General features: G+C 44.2%; 1 protein-coding gene and 1 long non-coding RNA gene across 10 annotated transcripts in view; one reads left to right on the top strand and one right to left on the bottom strand.

Moving 5' to 3' along the window:
* Positions 1-233: 233 nt before the first annotated feature.
* On the bottom strand, positions 234-24,165 carry LOC114022400. Of its 3 annotated transcripts, none has more exons than XR_006284856.1 (3): positions 23,846-24,165; positions 3,610-3,725; positions 234-1,733 (listed from the first exon to the last, which is right to left on the bottom strand). It is a non-coding gene; the product is annotated as an uncharacterized LOC114022400 (long non-coding RNA). The 3 variants fall into 3 exon arrangements; XR_006284855.1 differs by lacking the exon at positions 23,846-24,165 and adding an exon at positions 20,939-21,158; XR_003566516.3 differs by lacking the exon at positions 23,846-24,165 and adding an exon at positions 19,162-19,748.
* CCDC150 (coiled-coil domain containing 150) overlaps positions 19,772-24,888 on the top strand; it is a 44,552-nt gene continuing 39,435 nt past the window's right edge. For 5 of the 7 annotated variants that reach the window (XM_037913021.2, XM_037913023.2, XM_037913022.2 and 2 more), the window contains exons 1-4: positions 19,772-19,917; positions 20,162-20,382; positions 20,512-20,690; positions 22,391-22,459. In XM_037913021.2, coding sequence (XP_037768949.1) covers positions 19,772-19,917; positions 20,162-20,382; positions 20,512-20,690; positions 22,391-22,459 — 615 coding nt within the window. Of the gene's footprint in view, positions 19,918-20,161; positions 20,383-20,511; positions 20,691-21,113; positions 21,267-22,390; positions 22,460-24,888 lie in introns of those variants that run through there. The other 2 variants (XM_037913024.2, XM_037913027.2) reach the window with 2 other exon arrangements.

The raw sequence follows: 24,888 nt of genomic DNA on the forward strand, positions 1-24,888 counted from the left end.
TTAGCAACTATTGTATGTTCAGTTTGGTGCAGGTTGTAAGAGGGACACACACTGCACGCTCTCTCATGGAGACTAGTTTTATTGTTCACTTATTCTGAAGTGAAGATCATTCTGAAAGAATCTGTTTGTTCTTTCTGTATGAAAAAATATTACAGTACCAAACTAAAAACAGCACAGATGTGATGTCATTTCTTTCCCTCCAACATAAAATCAATATAACACAAAATGGAGACTTGTAGGGATTGACAAACGAGTTTAGCTTAACTAAGAACGAACTCAAACCATCACTCAAACCTCCAGCTGAACTTTGAGGTTTAAAGACTCTTAACATTCTGTCATACACTACATTAGTTTTTGTGCCTGTGCTCATTCACCCCTTTATTTCCTGCATCAATACTGAAAAGCAGAAACATCAAGAAATAGAAAGCTATTATTTGAACAATTCTGGCATGACAGGAGCCAAGCAGTGGTGGAAATCTCACAAGATTAGAGACTTTGTTGGGAAGTTTCCAAGCTTTTTTGTAGATCCAAAATGTTTAGATAGCGGAATATAACTGGGTCCTTAGTGACGTAAGTATTTGGTTTATGTTTGTGAAATGCTCACGCTCCCTAGAACCATGGGTTAAAATTTTGGCAGCATTAATTCATTTTTTCAAGGCAGATAAGTATCATGTAGTTTATTTTGTGGAAGTGATTCAGATAACATTAAAACTTGAGGTCAGCACTTCCAAATGCAAGCCACTCTATGCTAAAATCATACTTAGGCACCTAAACAAAAGCAGCCTGATAAATTAAAGCTCAGCATCTCTGATTAAGTGAATCTTACATGATAGGAGCTTATTTACACATTATCACCCCCCTTTAAAAAAAAAAAAGCAAAAACATAGGATTTACAGCTTTTACCTTTTAAATATGAGGGTAGAAAATATTATTCGATGCATTAATGCTCATGTAACAATGAAAGTTTGAGATATTTATCACATTTGACAGTATTATTTCATATTTTATTAGACTAGGGCTTCTCAACCAGGTAAGCCCTTCCATACTACTAAAGGGAAGGGGAATCCCAGTATGGAATAGGTTGACAACCATATTAGTTAATACTAGTGTATTTACATAATACTTTTCATGTAAGGATCAGTAACCAACTCCCCAGCCAACTTGCATATCCAGTGGGGGATGGGGGAGAAGGTAGATGTATGTAAAGATCAAGAATGGCTGTCAATCTAATTTTTTATAATGTTCTCAAAAGTTATACAATTATTTCACACCTTTTTGAATGCTACTGAGATCCAAATGAAGGATATAACTGGCTGCGGTCGTGCTGATTAGTTAGTTATAACCTGATTTCATTCTCAGGGCATTATAAGGCCTAGCAGAACTAACCATCATTGTAAACTGAAAGGTTTGCTTGTACAAGGGGCATTCACAAATCTAGCCTGACAGAGAAAAAGACCAAAACAGTCCATGTTCAATTGTTCATTTTTTAGTATATCCCCCTTGACATCAATGCATTTGATCCAGCACAGCTGCAGCTTGGCTATGCCTGGCTTGTAGGAGTCCAGCATGTCCAGAAACCCTTCAACTCTTCTCACAAAGATCTTCCTTCATCTTGAGGCACATAGGAGTGTCAGGGAGCCAAATCTGGTGAATAGGCTGCATGGGGAAGCAGTTGAGCCACATTCAGTAGCTGTGGTCACTGCAACCTGGGATGTCTGGGGTGATGCACTCTCCTGCAAAAGCAAAAAGTTCCAAAAGTTCTCAGGAGAGGTCAAGTCACACATTTTTGATCAGCAGTCAACACTCTGGGCACCCGTCTTACTAACACCTTTCTCATGCCCAAGTCTTCATCTAGGATGGCATGCACTGACCTAATGCTGATGCCCGCTATCTCAGCTGTGAGACTGACTGTTGATCTTCTGTCATTCATCACCATCTTGTGAACTGGATCAACTTGTGCTGGTATGGTAGCCTCTGAGGCATCCCCACCTTCGCTCAAGTGCACTGCTGATTCTCCCTCGCTTAATTCAGCAGCCACACACTCTGGCATATAGAGGTCCATCATCCCCCAGGATTGCCACCATGTCCTCATGGATTTCCTTTGGGGCAAGCCTTTCTTACTGAGGTACTGGATTACCACTCAGTTTTCATTCTTCTCCATTTTCCAAATCTTAGGTAACTGACTCACTTCAACCACATGTCCTCGTAAGTTCTGTACTGATGAAAAATGGTTTCTGACAAGGAAACATCACAGATCAAACTACTGATTCTTTTAAATCTATTGGGCCTTAGCATATCATTAAATAGGTCAAGCCAGACAGTAACTGAACGACCCTCATATGCGTGTGCAAATGCGCACGATTTGGGAAGATTGCTGTTTTATAATCTGGATATACTGATCATTCCAATATTATTTAATTATTGTTGGTAGCACCCACCTATGCCAGGTGCTTTCCTAATATAAAAGAAGGCACAGCCCCTCTCCTGAGGAGTTTACAATACAAGAGGGGAAAGGAAAAAAAAAAAAGGAATGCGACACTAACTAAAATGGTGGTTATTCAAGTCTATCATGTTAGACTGAATGTTTTCCAGGGGCTTGTAATATAACTTTATACAGGTTTAAACATATCCAGAATATTAGTCCCAAATATTCCAATGCCTTTATCTCTGGTAATGTATGGCAGCACTTTAATTTGTCTTGGATAATTAATGAATTCCTCCTATGAGTGGTTCCCCAGGGGAACTGGGACACCACTGAGCCCCCTGACCCACCAGCCTCACTGATGTGACAATCTGCAAAGCCCTCCAGCCTGCACTTTCACCAGCATTCATACAGGTAGGGACACACCCAGCTGCAGTTACACGCAGGCTCTCCAACCACCAGCTTCCCAGCCTGGGAACCCAGAGCAGTACCATCCTGCCCTGGTCAAATCAATACAAACAACAAAAAAAGATTCAGGAAATGTTTGACAAATAGATTCCTTACTAGGCATATTAATATAGAACTCTGAGTAATAATTCATTTAAACTACAATACAGAACTGTATTTCCTGCACGCCTCAGAAACAGTGCAAAGGCTTGGGGGAGTCTGGGGTAACAGAGGAGCTGAGGGAAAGGGAAGTAGATTGCTGGGAAGGCGCCTCGGTGTGAACTTGAGGGCTGTTTTGAGTATGGGTGTGAAAAGTATGGAACAGGGTTTTTTGTGGGGGAGTGAGGAGGGACTGTTAGGGAGCTTCCCCCATGCAGACCCTGGCTGACCCCTTGCCTCTCCCATTCAGTCAGGCACATCTGCCCCTGTCCCCATGTGTTCCTGCACCCCCATGTGTTCTTGCACCCCCTGTCCATAGGTGTCCCTCCACCCCCACTCTCCCCATCTGGCCCTGAACCCCTTCCCGTGGCCCTGTATCCCCTCCCCATGTGTCTGTGCCCCCACCCAGCCACTCCCCTATCCCTATGTATTCCTGTATCCCCTCCCACACCGTAATGTGGCCCTGCAGCTCCCTCCCCCGTGGCCCTGTGCCTCCACTCCCATTCAGCCCCTGCCCCAGTCTGTCCTCCCCCACTAGCCCTTATGAGCCCATCTGACTCCCCAACAGTCTGTCTCCTGACCTGGCCTGACAGGCACTGTGAAGAAGGCAGGCTCTCTTCAGCCACTGGCCTGGAACTGCTGCTGTGGTCTGTCACCACAGTGCCCTCTGGTGGGCAAAAGGTGGATCAGCTTTTTTCTGCACAAAAAATATTAAAATATGCATGACTTATTAATTATGCATGCACACACTAGTATAGCATACCCCCAGGCGTAATATAGCTTTTGCCCTTGGCTCCCAAACCACTTTGTGGAAAAATACTGACATCCCAAGATGGCATCCAGAGACATGTGATCTAATCACATGTCCTTGTAGAGTCATAGCAGCCATTACTTATAGGCTGTTTGGAGCGTTCTCAGGAAGGCTCACCAGGTGGGAGATAAGCTTCACTTAAGGCCTATTGTTCTTTCTAATGGTTCATTGCACTGAATAGGCCCTTCCCAACCATCTGACTGAAAGCATCTTGCCTAGTAGGCATTACCCAGGTGTAACTACATTTGAAATACAGCTATACAGTCAATATTCATAACTTCAGATGAAAAATGATACATGCATACAAATAGGATAATATTCAGTAAATCATAACTTCCCAGTGACCCCTCACATGACTTATCTGGAATAAAATGCATAATTATGCTATAACCATATCATAATAATATCACTGTGAAAAATATGGGGTGCATGTCACACCTCCCACTCCACAAAGGAGGCATTTGCCTCTGAAAAGTAAAAGGGTGAAGAGTTTGTACTGTCACCATTGGGCACTGAATGGCAAACCCCTAATGAAGGTAGTGGGGTCAGACTGTAAGCCAGGTTAAGTCAGCCATGTATATCAATGAAGGCATTGGAGCTATGCTAATTAAAGAAGCTGGCCCATGGTCAATTTAGTAGTAAAGGAGCTTAGAGCTAACCTTCTTAGCCGCAATAGTGTAGATGTGCCATTTAACAATAAAATTCCAAAGAGATCTGGTTGAGTGGTTGAATTCCAAAAGCTATTCCCTTTTACTGTGACAGTAAAATGAGACAGATAGTTTGTTTAAATGATGTAGAAGTAAGGTAGTACAATATATCCAGATTAGAATAAGGATTATATTATACTAAAAGGTACCAAGTTATGTTATTGTCTCAGAAATAACAATAGAGGCACCAATTCTGATATCAATGTAAAGCAGGAGTAACCCGAATTAAATCTGTGGAGGGACACTGGTATACCATTAATAACGGAAAATAGTTTGCCTTTCTAACTCCCTCAGTATTCTACACAGAGGTTAAAAAAAGTGAACTACCTGCAGAAGAAATCTGATTATCATGAATAGAAGTAATTCATAGAACTGAAACCTACTGTCACTGAAATCAAGGGGAGAGATTCTCAATTTACTCCAATGGGATCAGGATAGGTCCCATACTTTGTAGACTGGTCAGACAGAAGCCAGCTGTTTGATTAAGGCACATTTCTTAGATATTGAGTGTGCTCTTGGTCAGGTGCCCTGTAGCCTAATTGGCTTCCAAGATCTAGACAAAGGGTTATTAGAAATCAATACACCACTTAAGTAGTTTTTTAAAAATTGGATTTCTTCCTGAAGTGACTGAATTTATTAGTCTGCTATAAACAAAGTGCTAATTAAATTACCTCATTTTCTTATAAAGTTACCATATTTCAGACAGAAATTGTTGGCTGTTCACTGGGAAATTCCTTGATCTCAGCATTTTGCTAAATCAAATATACTCACCAAAGCAACCTTATGACACTGTTGAAAACATGGTCAATTAATATGTGCTTATAGGAATGGATTTTAAAAAACGTTAGATTGTACAAGACAGTTTAGTGGATTAGTTTGGGTGTCCTGAAGAGCATACTTCAGCTAAGCAAGTCGGTCTTCCGTTGTGTAACTCCACAGTTACATGCTCTCCTGTATAACAGCCACCGCCCCCCCCCCCCAAACACACACACACTTCCTGTGTTTACTTGGATGTAACAACTATTACTTTGCACTATAAGAGAATTTTTTTAAGAGTGAGGTCTGGGAAGAGCCTCACTGGGTGTGTCTGCAAAGCAGCAGGGAAGAGCCTGACACACATTTCCCCCAAATAACTAACACAAGGAATACTATTATCCTTGAAAGGAAGAACGTCATACATGACCTATACAGAATGTTTAGTTTCAAACATTTAAGTTTCATATTAAAACAAAAAAACAAGGGTGGGGGGGAAGAAAGCAAAGCCACATTATGGCAAATTTAAACTGGAGATTTCTTATGTGCCTAAAAAGTAAAAGGTAAGCCCATACTGCAACATTCAGATCCAGATTTCAAACACCTCAGTGTCTGCGATGGCTCAGATCTGGGGTTTTTATATAGGTCTACTGTAAAGATAAGCACATCTGGATGTATATACTTTGACAAACTCAAAGTTCAGGGTTGTAGGAAGGGGGTGGTTCTACATTTTTTGATTGGGCTCCATAGTGCTGCCGGGGGGTGGGGGGCGGAGGGAAGAGATTTGAGAGAATGCAACACGAAGGAGAAGAGACGCTATTAGGTGGTCTCAGTGTGCCCCCCAGAAAATAGGGAGAAGTCTGACTAACTTAAAGACCTACTTGCTGCTGTCATAATTAAAGCTTTGAAGAATATTCCATTTCGACAAATATTTTCTGTATTCCCCGCCGCCATTAGAGATACTTGCCTGCAGACAAGATACGATGTTGTTGAGTTTGTCTGCTCCTACTGCTTATGTAATGCCAACAGACCCTAGGGATCTCTGGAGCTTGGTGCATGACCATCTACCGTATGAGCTAAAAGCCAACTGGCTCTTAGCTAAGGCCGTAGAGCAGACTAATTTTATCTAAGTGGCCTTGGTGCCACTAGATGGGACAGAAACCACGCCCAGGAGGTGTGTGGGTTACACATACTCCTCACTGCCAACATCAGAATTGGTTATCTGAGAGATTATATTATGATGTTACAACCTATCTTCCAGTAAAATAATGGATAAAAGACATAATTACATTAGATTACAACCAGTGGTGAGCTGGAGCCAGTTTGCCCCGGTTCGCGCGAACCAGTTGTTAAATTTTGAAGCCGATTTAGAACCGGTTGTTAAAGGAGTGGGCAAACTCCGGCCCACGGGCCACATCCGGCCCACAGGACCGTCCTGTCCGGCCCGCCTGAACTCCTGGCTGGGGAGGCTCCCCTGGCTTTGAATCCCTTTTTAATTTTTACTCACCTGGCGGCACTCCGGGTCTTTGGCGGCACTTCTGCGGCGGGTTCTTCCCTTGCTCCGGGTATTCGGCGGCAATTCGGGGCAGGTCCTTCAGTGACGCCGAAGACCTGGAGCAAGGGAAGGACGTGCCGCTGAAGACCCGGAGCGAAGGAACCAGTTCTTCAGATTTTGGCAGCTCATCACTGATTACAACTAATCTTAGCGTCACAGGGCACTCTACGCACCACTAGATGGCACCTCCTCCTGGCCACTGTGGGGATTAGCTCTGCAATCTGACACCCCTTCCTGTGGTTGCACCCCATTTCTCCACTGCTCTCTGTCTGCAGCCCCTCTCTCACTCCAGGAGTTGCTGCTACTGTCCCTCCAGCCTGGTCACCATATGGTTTACCCTTCTGGGGTATTCTTTCAAAGTCTCTTTTCACCCACAGTGGCAGGCAGCCCTCATGCCTGCTGCCATAACTGAGCCACTCCTGCAGTGACACAAGCAGTCTTTCAGTTCACTGCCCTGCTGGTGTCATTTCCTCCATGGCCAATAGGGGAACCCAGGCACACCTACTCCAGGTTCCAGCTCAGACCTCTAATCAGCAGAGAAGGTCTACTCCCCTTCTAGACCTTCCAGCTACTTTCCCTGAGCTTTCCTGTGTGGCTGGCTTCTCCTCACACCCTCTGTGTTTGCCAGCCTCCCAGCTCCCTCCTCAAGAAGTAGCTGTGGGCTACTTACCTCTGTAACCTCCAAACAGACATCCCTTCCTCCAGGAAGTGACTACAGTAGACTTCCCTAAAGCCCCTATCTGCTGGGAGCTTCTGGGCTTTGTAAAGGCCTCTCTTCTTCCCTCAGAAGTGAGCTTCTCCAAAGTAGCTCCCTCCACACAATTTAATTGTCTGATTGGGCTCACTTGGCCTAATTAAGCACTCAATGTGGTGAGTGCTCGAGGTGGGGGCAGCACGCAGAGCCCCATGCCCCACCTAGAAGCTGGGCCTGCTGCTGATCACTTCCAGGGTGCAGCGTGGTGTCAGAACAGGAAGGAACTAGGCTGCCTTAGCCAGGCAGCACCACCAACGGGACTTTTAACGGCCCAATCAGTGGTGCTGACCAGAGCCACCATGACCCAGTGCCTTACATTCTGCAACCCAGTACGGTGTCATGACCAGCAGTTTGAAAAACCACTGACCTAGGCTGTGCAGGGCCTTGAAAGTGAAGACAAGCAGCTTATGTTTGATGTAATAGAGAAGGGAGAAGCCAGTAGGAGGATGGAAAGAGGGGGTGACATGGTCAAAGAGACAAGCTAGGAAAGTGATTTTATAATATTTCATAACTGACAACATGCATCACTCTCTCCTAAAGTATCAGTTATTAGCCATTGCAGCATGTGAGACTAGATGGACAAACTGATTCAGTTTGTCAGATTTTATTTCCATCTACCAGCTTAAAAAAAAAAAACAACCAAAAAAACCCCACATCATTCTTTCCTACCTCCCAAGTGAGCAGAATGCCACTTGCCGTTAGAACTGAGTGACTTTATAACAAAGATTGTTTATCAAAAGGGGGTTAAACACGCAAATAATTGGGTGGGCTGAGAGGAAGAGAACCCTAAAGACAATAGTTCTAGAGTGCTGGCAAGACTCCACCTTGAATACAGAGTTCAGCTCTAGGCATTTAAATAATAGAAAAGAGTAGACCAATTGGAGTGAATTTAGAGAAGAGCAACAAAAATATTAAGAGAAAACACGATTTTATATATGCAGGAAAGATTAAGAGGAATATATATGTAAAGCTTTGCTAAATAATGAGAAGGGCAGGATATAACTACCTACAATTAAATAAATGTAGCAAAGCGAGACTCACTGGTGCAGCATCTCCTGCTGGTTGCCCTGGCAATTAGCTCACTTCCAATTCAGAGCACCCTCTGCTGGCCAGTGGCTCACCTGCCTCAGGCCCCCCCATATCCCTCCTGGACCCCAGTGCTCCTTACCTTGGGGTTCTGGCCCAACAGGACCCCCCACTGTCTGGGTCTCCCCTTCCAGGGGAACCCCCAACCCTCTAAGCCAACCTCACCTCAGTGGCTACTGCCAGTCATCATCTAGCCCCTGTTCACTGGGGCAGACTGAAGCGTAATGGCCACTCATCATTGGCAAGTGGGGGGTTGGACCCGCTGCCTTTCCCTGCAGTCCAGTACCTCTCTAGGCCTTCCTGTCAGGCTGCAGCCTGGGAGGTCACCAGGCCTGAGCTGCTCAGCCCCAGCTCTGTCCATGGTACCCTTTGCTCCTTCAAGCAGCTAGGTCCATCTCTTTCCAAAGCTAGAGAGAGACTGACCCAGCTCCTGGCTCACAAATCTTTTATAGGGCCAGCTATCTCCTAATTGGGCATGGCCCGAGCTTATGGCTGCCTTCCCAATCAGCCTATCTTTTCTCCTTGTTTTTCAGGAGCGGGGTAACTGCCCCACTACACTAAAAATTGTAAACAAGAAGGGAGAGGAATTGTTTAGAATAGTAAGGGATGGTATAACTAAGAGCAATGTGATTACAATAAAAGGAAGCGTAAGCAACACTTCTGGACAATGGGATCTATTGGGCTGTGAAATAGTCTCCCAAGGGAAATAGTAGAAGCCCCATTGTTTGAGGCACTTAAAACTGGACTGGACAAACCACTAAAAGAGAAGAAAACTGTTGAGAACAAAGTTGCCCTACCAGGGAAATTAACCAGCATTTTCGTCTCCAGCTTTTACAATAGCTTCCTTACAATTTGTGATCTGTTGTGAATGTAGAGTGAACCATATGCACCTTTGCCTGAGAATGCAAGAAAAACAGAATGTTCAAAGTGAAGAGACAAGATGTTTAGCAGAGAGGGAGGAAGAAGGGGAAGAGGCATGAAAATGTCTCCCTAGAAAAGTCAGATCTCAATCTATCATTACTTTTAAAGCCTGGTTTATAATATGCCTCTACTTACAATTTTTTGTGCACTTCCATGTGCATGCGACTCTTATGATTATCAGATGCACAGGTAGATACTGTATAGGCTTTGCACACAAGTGGAGACTGATGTTGAGAACACAAGTTAAAGAAAACAACCCTTTATCATTGTCAAAGAACACAGAGTCTTCGTTCTCAGCGTGGTTGTAACAGATCAGAGACAGTTTATTCTCAAGCAATTGCAATGAGGGGAACTACACACACGAGCAGGGATCTCCCTTACTCCAGGTAGGACTCCAAAGATAAACAACTGAGGCAAGCCTTTAAACCTTTTTGCGACAAACAATAATGATCACAGCTGCAGTTTGTTTATACATATTCCTACCTACTATCTTATTTTTCTCAATCAATTCTGCTACAGTCTACATTCCAATTTTAATCAAAGCAAGATCAAAAAACATCTCAGACAATTTTCCCAGCGCCTAGCACAAGCCCCGCTTCTACAAATCTTGCGTTATTACCAAAAAGGTTAGCCTAATACAAAACTCTGGCCTAACACAAAATTGACTACTATGCTTCCACACATCACAGGGCGTTGTCTCCTGCATCGTCTGTGCAGAAGAGCAATTTTAAATAAATAATCACAGTTTCAGGCTCTTTTAAAGTCTGAAGAGAAACTCTATTGTGCAAGGATATCTGAGGCTGCAAAGTATATCAGACTGCTTCATCTCAGTCCTCACAGTTAAGTGCTTTGATCAGATTCTTCTTTTGAGAAGTTTAACATAGATAACACCACAGACAGGATGATTTATGCTTTTTACTCCTGCAGTTTTGATGTGATGTAACTCTGGCACAGCAGTTTTTGAAAGGAAGATCAATAATATGAACAACACGTTCAGCTCAATCGTTTCTTTTAATGCAAACTAAATTGGAAATCTGTTTGATCTGTTTATTACAAAATTAATACTGTGCCTTCAGGCTGAGATATCTTTTGTCAAATATTGTCCCCATACAGCAACTTATGAAAGGATCTACATATCAGTTGCTCTTTTTATATGTACACCTCAGGTATATGCTGTTCTTCTGTATAAGGGGAATTTTGCACCAAAAAAAAAAAAAATTAAAAATTCTGCACACTTTTTAAAATTCTGCAAATTTTATTTGTCAAAATAACACTATATAATCATGCCAGTTTCAATTATTTTGGTAATTTATTTCAAAATATCTGTCAGCAAGTATGTGTGTAACAATACAGACATACACAAAAATTGCCCGAAGAGTAGAGAGTTAAAGAAACCCCTAAGTGTACTTCAAGGTTGTGTACCAGATTGGGTCCCATTCAAAAAATCAGGGAGGGAGGAAGAGAAGGTGGGGTGCCCACCTTATAACTTTTAGCTCAGGCTTTCAGTGGTTAAAGCAGTCACATGGGCTGTGGGAGACCTGGGTTCAATTCCTCCCTCTGCCAGAGGAAGAGAAAGGATTTAAACATGGGTCTCCCATCCCTCAAGAGAGTGCCCTAATCACTGAGCTATGGGATATTCTGATGTGGGGCTCCCTCATAAAGGCTCTCCTCTTAAAGCTGTTCCATTTTGAATAAATAACTAAAGAGTCAGTAGAGCAGGGGAGACTAGATCCTCAGTCACCCATATCCCAGATGAGTGCTCTAACCACAGAACTAAAACTTACAAAGTGGGTGGCACTGCTACTACCTTCTCCTCCTCCTCCGGCTGTTTTGTGGGTAGTTCCATCCCTGCCTAGCTCATTCTCACAAGAATGAGCCATCTGCCTCCTGTCATGGTTCCCAGACATGAATCATTAGGACAGACAGGCACTTAACTCCAGGCTGCAAGGAGGCACCTATCTCCATGAGCAGAGGAGAGATTAGGACATACCCCTGTTTTCAGCATCACCCTTTGGTTAGCTTAGGTGGCTTCTTACCTAGGGTGCTGGCTTTTGTTGATCTCATTCTCAGGCACCTATCTCTTCCCATTCAATGTGTAAGGATCCTAGGCAACTCACACAGACTTTGTGAACTGTAGTGTTGTTCCTGTGATTTTTTTAGGCACCTAAAAGTTAGGTGTTGTCAAATGCCTGCGTCAAAATGCCTAAATCCCTTTGTGAATCTAGCCCAGAAGCATTAAACTAGCAAAAGCCTTCTAATAAATTTTCATGTTAAGATTCATCTATCTGGTTTCTTTTCATATTGCTTCCGAAGGGTAAGAGCACAATCACAGTGGAAGGTAGTGGTAAAGATAACAAAATTATAAAATCAATAAAAAAAAAAAAAAGAGGAGTACTTGTGGCACCTTAGAGACTAACAAATTTATTTGGGCATAAGCTTTCATGGGCTCAAACCCACTTCATCGGATGCATGCAGTGGAAAATACAGTAGGAAGATATACATATAAACAAAGAACATGAAAAAATGGATGTTGCTATACCAACTGTAACGAGACCAATTAATTAAGGTGGGCTATTATCAGCAGGAAAAAAAAATCTTTTGTAGTGATAATCAGGATGGCCCATTTCAAACAGTTGACAAGAAGGTGTGAGTAACAGTGTGTGGGGGGGAAATTAGCATGGGGAAATAGTTTTTACTTTGTGTAATGACCCATCCACTCCCAGTCTTTGTTCAAGCCTAATTTAATGGTGTCCAGTTTGCAAATTAATTCCAATTCTGCAGTTTCTCATTGGAGTCTGTTTTTGAAGGGTTTTTTTTTTTGAAGCTTTTTTGTTGGAGAATTGCTACTTTTAGGTCTGAAACTGAATGACCAGGGAGGTTGAAGTGTTCTCCGACTGCAGAATTAGAATTAATTTGCAAACTGGACACCATTAAATTAGGCTTGAATAAAGACTGGGAGTGGATGGGTCATTACACAAAGTAAAAACTATTTCCCCATGCCCAAAAATATTTTATGGTATCCGCTGTAAGTTACAGTTGAACTTATTAGCCAATTTGTTACAAATATCATATCATTTTTGAAATCTTAAATTGAAATCATTAACAGAAACACTAGAACGATTACTAATTATCCTACTTAAGCTTTCTTTTGTATTATGACAGAAAAGTAGCAAGTCATTTGCAGAATTAGTCTCTCCAATAATTACCATTAAAAATTTATCAGGAACCATCCACAGGTTTAGATTCCACATTCAAAACAGTGAATGTGATTTTTAAGTACTCTATTTGCAACTCTTATTTCTGTACTTATGATTTCTGTAGTATTTAATTTTTTTTATTATTCTTTTCAATATTAGTGTATAACCACCATTTGCAGTTATGCAAGATATTATAAGATGCATAGCCATCTCATTAGGACTATTGCTGTTTTTTCTGCTCTCTGCTGCCTTCTAGAGATAAGATTCAATTAATAAAATAATAGCACTTTATGCTTCTATAAATGCATGTAATCCAAAGATCTCAAAATTCATAACACCTTTTTGTAGGAGCTAAGATTGCATCTATTTTACAAATAAGGACGTTGAAGACCAGGTGTCTCATAGTGCCCAAACTTGGACTGTCATGGCCCATGATAATAATTTGCCGGGGACCTGAAGGAGATACATAAATCTGCATATAAATTGACCTAAATGGTTATACTAAACATTTATACAAAACACCAAACTATTTCTTGTAGTGTAGTCTTCTGAATAGCTTAATAGAAACTGTATGAGATATCATCAGTAAAAATCTGGAAATAATTAGTTCTTACTTCAACCAGCTTCTACATTGATAGGGTGTGTTCATAGACCATATTTTATGCAGGGGTTAGCAAAAACACACAAGTCTAAGCCTAATATATTAAGAAACTGATTACAGATAACATGTCACCCTCAGAGATGTTCCAGTAAGCTTCTTTCACAGACTAGATTCCTTCCTAGTCTGGGCCCAATCCTTTCCCCTGGTACAGTCCTTGTTAGTTTCAGCAGACATCTTAGATGAAAAACAGGGGCTTTCTCATGACTGGCAGCCCTTTGTCCTGTTCCACCTCCTTTTATAGCTTTGGCACAAGGCGGGAATCTTTTGTCTCTCTGGGTCCCCACCCCTCCTTCTAAATGGAAAAGTACCAGATTTAACATGGATTCCAGTATCATGTGACATGGTCACATGCCACTGTAAGATCTCATTCTTCACTACCCATGGGCTGGCCCACAGGTACACAGGAAGGCTTGCAGGTTAATAAACCATTTACAACCAACTGTAGTCAATGGGAGCCATCAAGATTCTAAATCACCATTAACCTTTGCATAATTACAATAGGACCTCAGAGTTCTACTTCATATTTTACAAAAAGAAAAGGAGGACTTGTGGCACCTTAGAGACTAACCAATTTATTTGAGCATGAGCTTTCGTGAGCTACAGCTCACTTCATCGGATGCATACTGTGGAAACTGCAGAAGACATTATATACACAGACACCATGAAACAATACCTCCTCCCACCCCACTCTCCTGCTGGTAATAGCTTATCTAAAGTGATCATCAAGTTGGGCCATTTCCAGCACAAATCCAGGTTTTCTCACCCTCCGCCCTCCCACAAACAAACTCACTCTCTTGCTGGTAATAGCCCATCCAAAATGACCACTGTCTTCACAATGCATATGATAATCAAGGTGGGCCATTTCCTGCAGAAATCCAGGTTCTCTCACCCCCTCACCCCCCTCCAAAAACCACACACACAAACTCACTCTCCTGCTGGTAATAGCCTATCCAAAGTGACCACTCTCCTTACAACCTGCATGAAAATCAAAGTGGGCCATTTCCAGCACAAATCCAGGTTTTCTCACTCCCCCACCCCCATACTCACACAAACTCACTCTCCTGCTGGTAATAGCTCATCCGAAGTGACCACTCCCCCTACAATGTGCATGATAATCAAGGTGGGTCATTTCCAGCACAAATCCAGGTTTTCTCACCCCCCCCCCCCCACACACAAACTCACTCTCCTGCTGGCAATAGCTCATCCAAACTGACCACTCTCCCCACACTGTGCATGGCAATCAAGGTGGGCCACTTCCAGCATAAATCCAAGTTTAACCAGAACGTTGGGGGGGAGGAAAAAAACAAGGGGAAATAGGCTACCTTGCATAATGACTTAGCCACTCCCAGTCTCTATTTAAGCCTAAATTAATAGTATCCAATTTGCAAATGAATTCCAATTCAGCAGTTTCTCGCTGGACTCTGGATTTGAAGTTTTTTTGTTGTAAGATAGCGACCTTCATGTCTCTGATTGCGTGAACAGAGAGATTGAAGTGTTCTCCGACTGGTTTATGAATGTTATAATTCTTGACATCTGATTTGTGTCCATTTATTCTTTTACGTAGAGACTGTCCAGTTTGACCAATGTACATGGCAGAGGGGCATTGCTGGCACATGATGGCATATATCACATTGGTGGATGTGCAGGTGAACGAGCCTCTGATAGTGTGGCTGATGTTATTAGGCCCTGTGATGGTGTCCCCTGAATAGATATGTGGGCACAGTTGGCAACGGGCTTTGTTGCAAGGATAGGTTCCTGGGTTAGTGGTTCTGTTGTGTGGTATGTGGTTGTTGGTGAGTATTCGCTTCAGGTTGGGGGGCTGTCTGTAGGCAAGGACTGGCCTGTCTCCCAAGATTTGTGAGAGTGTTGGGTCATCCTTCAGGATAGGTTGTAGATCCTTAATAATGCGTTGGAGGGGTTTTAGTTGGGGGCTGAAGGTGACAGCTAGTGGCGTTCTGTTATTTTCTTTGTTAGGCCTGTCCTGTAGTAGGTGACTTCTGGGAACTCTTCTGGCTCTATCAATCTGTTTCTTCACTTCCGCAGGTGGGTATTGTAGTTGTAAGAATGCTTGATAGAGATCTTGTAGGTGTTTGTCTCTGTCTGAGGGATTGGAGCAAATGCGGTTGTATCGCAGAGCTTGGCTGTAGACGATGGATCGTGTGGTGTGGTCCGGGTGAAAGCTGGAGGCATGTAGGTAGGAATAGCGGTCAGTAGGTTTCCGGTATAGGGTGGTGTTTATGTGACCATTGTTTATTAGCACTGTAGTGTCCAGGAAGTGGATCTCTTGTGTGGACTGGACCAGGCTGAGGTTGATGGTGGGATGGAAATTGTTGAAATCATGGTGGAATTCCTCAAGGGCTTCTTTTCCATGGGTCCAGATGATGAAGATGTCATCAATATAGCGCAAGTAGAGTAGGGACGTTAGGGGACGAGAGCTGAGGAAGCGTTGTTCTAAATCAGCCATAAAAATGTTGGCATACTGTGGGGCCATGCGGGTACCCATAGCAGTGGCGCTGATCTGAAGGTATACATTGTCCCCAAATGTAAAATAGTTATGGGTAAGGACAATGTCACAAAGTTCAGCCACCAGGTTAGCCGTGACATTATCGGGGATAGTGTTCTTGACGGCTTGTAGTCCATCTTTGTGTAGAATGTTGGTGTAGAAGGCTTCTACCTCCATTGTGGCCAGGATGGTGTTATCAGGAAGATCACCGATGGATTGTAGTTTCCTCAGGAAGTCAGTGGTATCTCGAAGGTAGCTGGGAGTGTTGGTAGCGTAGGGCCTGAGGAGGGAGTCTACATAGCCAGACAATCCTGCTGTCAGGGTGCCAATGCCTGAGATGATGGGGCGCCCAGGATTTCCAGGTTTATGGATCTTGGGTAGTAGATAGAATATCCCAGGTCGGGGTTCCAGGGGTGTGTCTGTGCGGATTTGATCTTGTGCTTTTTCAGGAAGTTTCTTGAGCAAATGCTGTAGTTGCTTTTGGTAACTCTCAGTGGGATCATAGGGTAATGGCTTGTAGAAAGTGGTGTTGGAGACACCATCACAGGGCCTAATAACATCAGCCACACTATCAGAGGCTCGTTCACCTGCACATCCACCAATGTGATATATGCCATCATGTGCCAGCAATGCCCCTCTGCCATGTACATTGGTCAAACTGGACAGTCTCTACATAAAAGAATAAATGGACACAAATCAGATGTCAAGAATTATAACATTCATAAACCAGTCGGAGAACACTTCAATCTCTCTGGTCACACAATCAGAGACATGAAGGTCGCTATCTTACAACAAAAAAACTTCAAATCCAGAGTCCAGCGAGAAACTGCTGAATTGGAATTCATTTGCAAATTGGATACTATTAATTTAGGCTTAAATAGAGACTGGGAGTGGCTAAGTCATTATGCAAGGTAGCCTATTTCCCCTTGTTTTTTTCCTCCCCCCCGACGTTCTGGTTAAACTTGGATTTATGCTGGAAGTGGCCCACCTTGATTGCCATGCACAGTGTGGGGAGAGTGGTCAGTTTGGATGAGCTATTGCCAGCAGGAGAGTGAGTTTGTGGGCGGGGGGGGGGGTGAGAAAACCTGGATTTGTGCTGGAAATGACCCACCTTGATTATCATGCACATTGTAGGGGGAGTGGTCACTTCGGATGAGCTATTATCAGCAGGGGAGTGAGTTTGTGTGAGTATGGGGGTGGGGGAGTGAGAAAACCTGGATTTGTGCTGGAAATGGCCCACTTTGATTTTCATGCAGGTTGTAAGGAGAGTGGTCACTTTGGATAGGCTATTACCAGCAGGAGAGTGAGTTTGTGTGTGTGGTTTTTGGAGGGGGGTGAGGGGGTGAGAGAACCTGGATTTCTGCAGGAAATGGCCCACCTTGATTATCATATGCATTGTGAAGACAGTGGTCATTTTGGATGGGCTATTACCAGCAAGAGAGTGAGTTTGTTTGTGGGAGGGCGGAGGGTGAGAAAACCTGGATTTGTGCTGGAAATGGCCCAACTTGATGATCACTTTAGATAAGCTATTACCAGCAGGAGAGTGGGGTGGGAGGAGGTATTGTTTCATGGTGTCTGCGTATATAATGTCTTCTGCGATTTCCACAGTATGCATCCGATGAAGTGAGCTGTAGCTCACGAAAGCTTATGCTCAAATAAATTGGTTAGTCTCTAAGGTGCCACAAGTACTCCTTTTCTTTTTAAGAGTACACAAGAATTTCAGCTTTCATTTTTTTAAGTCTGTTTCTAGCCCTTTTGGGTGTAGAGGGAAAAAAAACCTTGAAAATGTGGTTCCTAAAGGTTCAAAACCCAGAAGGGAAATAAAAAGAAAACAAAACATATCATGGATTTTTCCCCCCAATATCTCATGGGGTTTGGGGAGGGCCAAACCTCACAGTTTTTGAATGCTGAGATCAGCAAAATTGGTATCATCTTTTTTGTCCCACCTCATAATTTGTCTCAGTTGCCCTCCTCATTCTGAGGGATGTCACTCATTTAGTCCCAAAGTTATCTGTCTTTCACAACAAAAAGGGGGGAGACACCTTATAATGCTTATGAATGTGAATATGATGTAATTGGAATATGCCTTATGCAAAAGGTCTCTTGTAAGGTATCATTACAAAGGTTATAACCTACTGAATATATTCACCTATTTGTATGAATGTTTCATTCTTGTATCTGAAACTAAAATATGAAGTTTCAGAGTAACAGCCGTGTTAGTCTGTATTCGCAAAAAGAAAAGGATGCACCGGATGCACATCCGATGAAGTGAGCTGTAGCTCACGAAAGCTCATGCTCAAATAAATTGGTTAGTCTCTAAGGTGCCACAAGTCCTCCTTTTCTTTTTGCGAATACAGACTAACACGGCTGTTACTCTGAAACTTCATATTTTAGTTTCAGATACAAGAATGAAACATTCATACAAATAGGTGAATATATTCAGTAGGTTATAACCTTTGTAATGATACCTTACAAGAGACCTTTTGCATAAGGCATATTCCAATTACATCATATTCACATTCATAAGCATTATAAGGTGTCTCCCCCCTTTTTGTTGTGAAAGACAGATAACTTTGGGACTAAATGAGTGACATCCCTCAGAATGAGGAGGGCAACTGAGACAAATTATGAGGTGGGACAAAAAAGATGATACCAATTTTGCTGATCTCAGCATTCAAAAACTGTGAGGTTTGGCCCTCCCCAAACCCCATGAGATATTGGGGGGAAAAATCCATGATATGTTTTGTTTTCTTTTTATTTCCCTTCTGGGTTTTGAACCTTTAGGAACCACATTTTCAAGGTTTTTTTTTCCCTCTACACCCAAAAGGGCTAGAAACAGACTTAAAAAAATGAAAGCTGAAATTCTTGTGTACTCTTAAAAAGAAAAGGAGTACTTGTGGCACCTTAGAGACTAACCAATTTATTTGAGCATAAGCTTTCGTGAGCTACAGCTCACTTCATCGGATGCACCGGATGCACATCCGATGAAGTGAGCTGTAGCTCACGAAAGCTTATGCTCAAATAAATTGGTTAGTCTATAAGGTGCCACAAGTACTCCTTTTCTTTTTGCGAATACAGACTAACCCGGCTGTTACTCTGAAACTTGTGTACTCTTATCACTCTAAGAGCTGGAGTTTAAAACAAAAAAAACTCAAATTTTGTGACAATCGGATTACTCACAATACCTGGAAACTAAAGCATCAGGTCACCTTGAAGGCCATACGGAACGAGAACCCATAGTGCACTGCCAACCCTCAACTCTCACCACTAGACCAGGCTGGCCCACGTTGCTCTATGCTGGAATAGAGAGAGACCGAAACTACATATCCCGGCATGACCCGCACCACCCTGGTGAGGTTCATTGCGCACGCGCCTCCGGCAAAAAAATCCCAGGTGCCTCCCCGGCACGCCGACACTGTTTAGCTCCGTGTCTGGGTGGAGCGCGAAGGACTACAAATCCCAGAGCGCATCGGGAGTTAGGGTCGCGGCGCGTGCGCAGAATGGGGTCCGCTAAAGCCGCGGGTCGGTTTGAAGCGGGGGAGGAGCTCCATGGAAACGGGGCCGCGAAGTGTCAGCGAGCGGGGTAAGGCTGGCCCGGGGGGAGCTAGAGCACAGCCCCCATCGCCCGTGGGGCCCGGCAGCTCCCGCGGGGGGAAGGGCTGGGCCTGGGGGCGGCGGGGTGGCAGCCAATAGGCCTGGGAGTGGCCGAAGCCGGGCGCCCGGCTGGTCGAGCTCTTCATTCACCCTGCGACCCGGCCACTTCGCCCCCAGGTAGCCGCTGGACGCGGGGCAGCGATGGCCAGGCCGCCCATCGCCCCCGTGAGCGTCAGGGCCACAGCGCCCGAAGCCTTCGCCGTGCTCCGCCAGAGGATGAGCGTCGTTGAGGAGCAGACCAGCGCGCTGGCGAGAGACCTAGAGATGCTGGGTGTGAACGGACAGAGGTACGGTTGGGACGGATTGTCCGGGTCCGTCTTTTCCTGGGGAATGCGCCGTATTTGTTGGTAGTCTCTGCTTGTTCCACTTTTGTTTCCGAGTGAGCTGGTATCTCGGCGTCTCTGGGGAGCAGAAATTGCTAGCAGAGGCACATGCTGCAGCCATCAGGCATAGCAAGAAACATTCCAGCGGCATGAAACAAGATTACCAAAAAGAATGATATAAATGGTGCCACATGTTCTCTTCTTTCAGCCTTGATCTCTTCCATTCAAAGCCCTTAGAGACACCTGGGAGCCCCCAGCCCGTTAGCCCGGTTCGGGCCAGGGTAGCGTTTGCAGGTGAAAGTGACATGCTGTGGAAGAACTGTGAATCGCTCGTGAATCGAATGTGCCGGCTGGAGAGTGTTGTGCAGACCTTGAAGCTAAACCTCTTCCGGCTGCAGACTGAAAAGGAGCTGAATCCCAAGCATGCAGGTACAGACAGTAGAAAGCTGGTTTTTGTGTTGGTAGCAGATGTTCTCATTCTCTTTCAGCCCTTCAGATGCAATTTTTTCTGCATTTCTTTATAATGACCATTTTTGATCCTCTCTTGCTGTCTGGCAGCGCATCTGGAACAGCGTATGAATGCAATGCAGGAGGAACACTTGCAGGAACTGAAGGTTGTGCAGCTAGAGGCAATGAAGTTGCGCCAACAGCTAAGTGAGGCAAAAGAGGATGTAGAAAAGGCACAGGAAGAAGTTCAAAGATTAAGTGCTGCTTTGGAAATTGCCACAGCAACTAAGGTACAGGAACTGGCTGTGAGTGTGCATGGTGGTGTGCTGAGCTGAGTTCCTTCTAAGCTGCACGGCCACGAAGCTGCTGATTGAGCCTCGTGCAGGGGCTCAGGGCCATGGCGGGGGGAGATGTCTCTCCCCCAGCACGGACCTGCTGGTGTGGGGAGAGGCTCAGTCACCCTTCCCTGCCAGTCCCAGCATGGACCTGCAGCGGTGGGGAGAGGCACCCAGGGGTGAAAGTAACTTAAAAATCTTACCGGTATGGAAGCCTCGCTCTGGGCCCCCGGAAGGGGCGGGGCCTTGGGTGAAGGGGTGGGTCAGTCTTCAGCACTGCCCAGCCTGCACCGCCCGGCACTTCGGCAGCAATTTAAAGGACCCAGGGCTCCAGCTGCTGCGGTGGTAGTAGTGGCGGCTGGGAGCCCTGGGCCCTTTTAAATTGTTAGGCGCCGGGGCAGCTGCCCCTTTGGCCTCCCCCCTCTTGGCAGACCGGGGGGCAAAAGAGGAAGTGATGTTAAAGCACTGCTGCGGTGGCAGCGCTTTAACGTCGGCTGTGTACAGGCCCATCCCAGTGACCGCTTCTTACCGGTAAGCTGTACTGGCCCACTTTCACCTCTGGAGGTGCCCCTCCCCTTGGGCCCCAGCATGGACCTGCCCTGGACTTACTGCAGCTGGGGGAGAGAAGCCCCACCCTCAGCCCGGCAGAGCCTTGCCAGAGCTGCTGCAGCCAGGAAGAGGCGCCTCTTCCCCAGCCCCAAGCTGCCGCAGCGAGAAAGAGAGCTGGGGGCGTCCTCTCTCCCACCGCAATCCTGGGGCAGCCTGCACCCTAAACCCCTCATCCCTAGCCCCACCTCAGAGCCTGCACCCCCAGCAAGAACCCTTGCTCCCCCCCACCTCAACCCTCTGCCCCACCCCTGAGCCCCCTGCCACACTCCAAACCCTCGGCCCCACCCGAACCACATGAATTTTTGTTACGTGCATCAATATGAAGATGATGTGTCACACATCACCGCCATATTGGTTCAATAACAAAATTCATTCTGCATATGGGTGGGAAAAATTAAAGGGAACACTGGTGCTGAGAGTTGTAGTCCTTGAAGAGTGTCTATACTGATTCCAATACTAAGGCACTGGTCTTTAAAGGCTGCCAACTTTGAAAATGAGACTCTGCTTTGAGGTGCTCGGAGGTTAGGTGTGTGTGATTAGAAATGGCATTGTGTGGGTTGTGCTGTTTTTGTTGGAGTAAAAGTCAATCTCATCTTTGTGAATGGGACTCTCTGTATCCAGCAATAAATAGTGATAAACTGAGAGTGACTTGGGGGAAAAAAAAAACCAAACAAACCACCCTGTATTTATAACCCCTCAAGAATTGGGATTCTCCACCTCCAACTCATGGATTGCTAAGCACACCTCCATTTTTCTGTATACTCTTTGGGTCCCACAGCTAGGCCACCATCCTTTCAGCTGAAGAGGACTGGTCTGGAATCTGTTATCCCATCTTCTTAATTGTCTTAAGTGGTTGCTGAAAAGCAGTGCAAGGTGTTTTGTCTCTTTAGAGCACCAGACTAGAACTAGGAATCAAACCCAGGTCTCAGCATGGCATGAAATGTAAAACATGCATGGGTTACTGGCCAGCCTGGTTTTGAAATACTCTTCAAAGTTTTGCTGCAGTTGTGAGGCATAAATTATTATTTATTATTTGTCCTTTTTAGACAGATGTAGCCATTGCAGCAGAGGAGCTGAGGACAACAAAACACATAATGAACCATAGACTTCAGGAGGTAAGCACAAAAGAAGGTTAGAAGGAAGAGTGAGGTATAAGATTTTTGGGGAAAAGCCTGGATGGTGATCTGGGTATGAATCTATGAAAACCAGGAATGGAATATGCACATCTGAAAGAAGGCTGCTGAGCATGCCTCGATCTACAAACCTAAGACAGAATGTCCTTCATGCAAGATACAAAAATGCGTTAGTTGAAGTTACTAACAGAGACCTGAGTTCCATGCTGTGGAAGTAGGTTTTACCCTTCGCCGACAATCTTCTGCTTCTTGTGGTCATGAAGAATGACTTTATTGCATCCAAAATGGAACTGGTGACTTAATGTCTGCTACCTAGTGAACAAGTTGTAGCAGATATCTTGTTATGGACTAATTAAAGAAATAGAGTGCAGACATGAGGCATCTTATTGTCCTGATGAAGTAGGGTGTGAGCTTCTGCAAAGCAGCCTAATCCTGTTTGAGAATGTGGGTTATGTCCCTTATGTCATTTAATAACTTCTCAAGCCAAATGAGCAGCAGTTCTGAAAGACTTAAAAGGTGTCCTGATCATGTCTTGGCCAGAAGGATGCTTGATGCAATATGCAGGCCGCAGTGGTGTTAAGTCTTTAGGGAACAGAAAGGATGTGAGCAGCTGGAATGGGAGCAGTTGGTGAGATCATGCAAATCACTCCGTCCACGATGAAAATGGATTTCCTCTCCCCTCCCCCCCAGCACACCTTGCTCCATAAAATGGGAGGGAAAGAGAAGATGAATTCCCTCCTAAGTTCACAAAACCATAAATGCCTCATGGGAGTGCCAAAAAGCTAAGTGCTTTTTCTCACTGTTCTTGAGACCCTAAAGCCGTAGTTGTCAAAACCTCCAACTACAAATACAATGTGGATACTCTTTGTCAGCATAGGTCACGCTGAAAACTTAATCATAAAAGTGAATATCAAAGAAAGTAGTACACTTAAATGTACGTGAGCGGCTTCTCTGACTTCTGGTGTGGACCACCTTCCTTCCCATTCACAATCACACAGAACAGCATCAATTGATGATTGAGTCTCTCTGTAGAAACTATAACAATTACTTTCCTGGCATTCCTTTTTTATATATTTTCAGCTTCTTTTAATGTTTCTTAGTAGCTGGAGACAAGTAAAGTTATCACTGTGTGTGACTGGCCAGATCTCCCCAGACCACTGGTACAGAGATTTTTTATTACTCACTTTCATTTTAATTATTAAATAAAATCCTCTGTTTTTAAAAATAGTTGATATTGCAATAGAACTTCCAGTTTGCTGTGCTGGAGAAAGGCAGAAGGTCTTGCAGTAACATTCAGGTTCAGCTTGCCCTGAAGTACACATGGCCCTTTTTATAAGCAATGCATTTAGGTACTTGTGCTGTACTTACTGGAGGATGACAGATCTGAAGCATCATGTGGAGTCTCTTCAGATAATAGTAGTCATTATGCAACTTTAAACATTTCTGATGGTGTGTATCTGATGCTCTCTTCCTATAGTTCACAGAAGAAGCAGAAGTATCTATTCCCAGATACACTAGCTCACATGATTATCACTCAGTATTTTGGCAGTACTCGTGACCGGGATGTAGCTAGGCCCCAGTTCTAGGCCCCATTTCAAATTGGTGCTGGTTTCTCTGCAACAAACCAAAGAAAAGCCTTTCTTATAGCCTCATTTATTCATATTTATCCCTGGGAATTCTCTTCTTATTATAGGCCCCTTATTAGTAACTTGATACAAATGTCTTTAGCAAATCAGGCTTCAAAGTAATCTACATGTTCTGTCAACATCACCTGGAGATAAGAGAAACTCTCCTGGGTCCTAGCTTTTCCTGGGGACACCAGAGATTAGAATCACCTGTTGGATAGGGTCAAGAGCATACCTTATATGATTTGCTTTTATAGGAGGTTTTTCACTGAATGTGTCTAAATGTTTCTAAAGCTTGTAGTTCCAGATACAGAAAGCTTTAGATTCAGCTTTCTGTATCTGGAATTGGGTTTCTGAGGAAAAGAGTAGCTGCTTAGTCCTTATTGAATGGCAGCTATCCCTTTTAGTGATGAACCCAAGAGTCTCGTAGTAACAGAGTATGCTACTCTGCAAGGAATTGAACTTTGGGTCTTGAGTGTGCTGTGAAGACAATATGCCTGATTTCTAGTCTCAATTACAGTGATAGTCAACTGGAATTGCTCTGATGTGAGAACAAAATCAGGCCCACTATGTTTGCTCAGTCCCTGCAGTAGAAGAAGTGTCTCATATCTGCAGTGACTCTTTCCAACACATTCAGAAGCAATGTTGACTCAGTTTAGAGGAAGACAGACACAGTAGGATCTTGGATGGAGGAATGGTAATGTGGCACAAGAGCAGTGAGATTTGAGGCAGAGAAAATAGTTGGGTCTCTGAGCACACTGTAGGGAGTAGAATTTCCACTCTCAG

Source organism: Chelonia mydas, chromosome 11, assembly GCF_015237465.2.
Source record: "Chelonia mydas isolate rCheMyd1 chromosome 11, rCheMyd1.pri.v2, whole genome shotgun sequence".
Classification (NCBI taxonomy): domain Eukaryota; kingdom Metazoa; phylum Chordata; order Testudines; family Cheloniidae; genus Chelonia; species Chelonia mydas.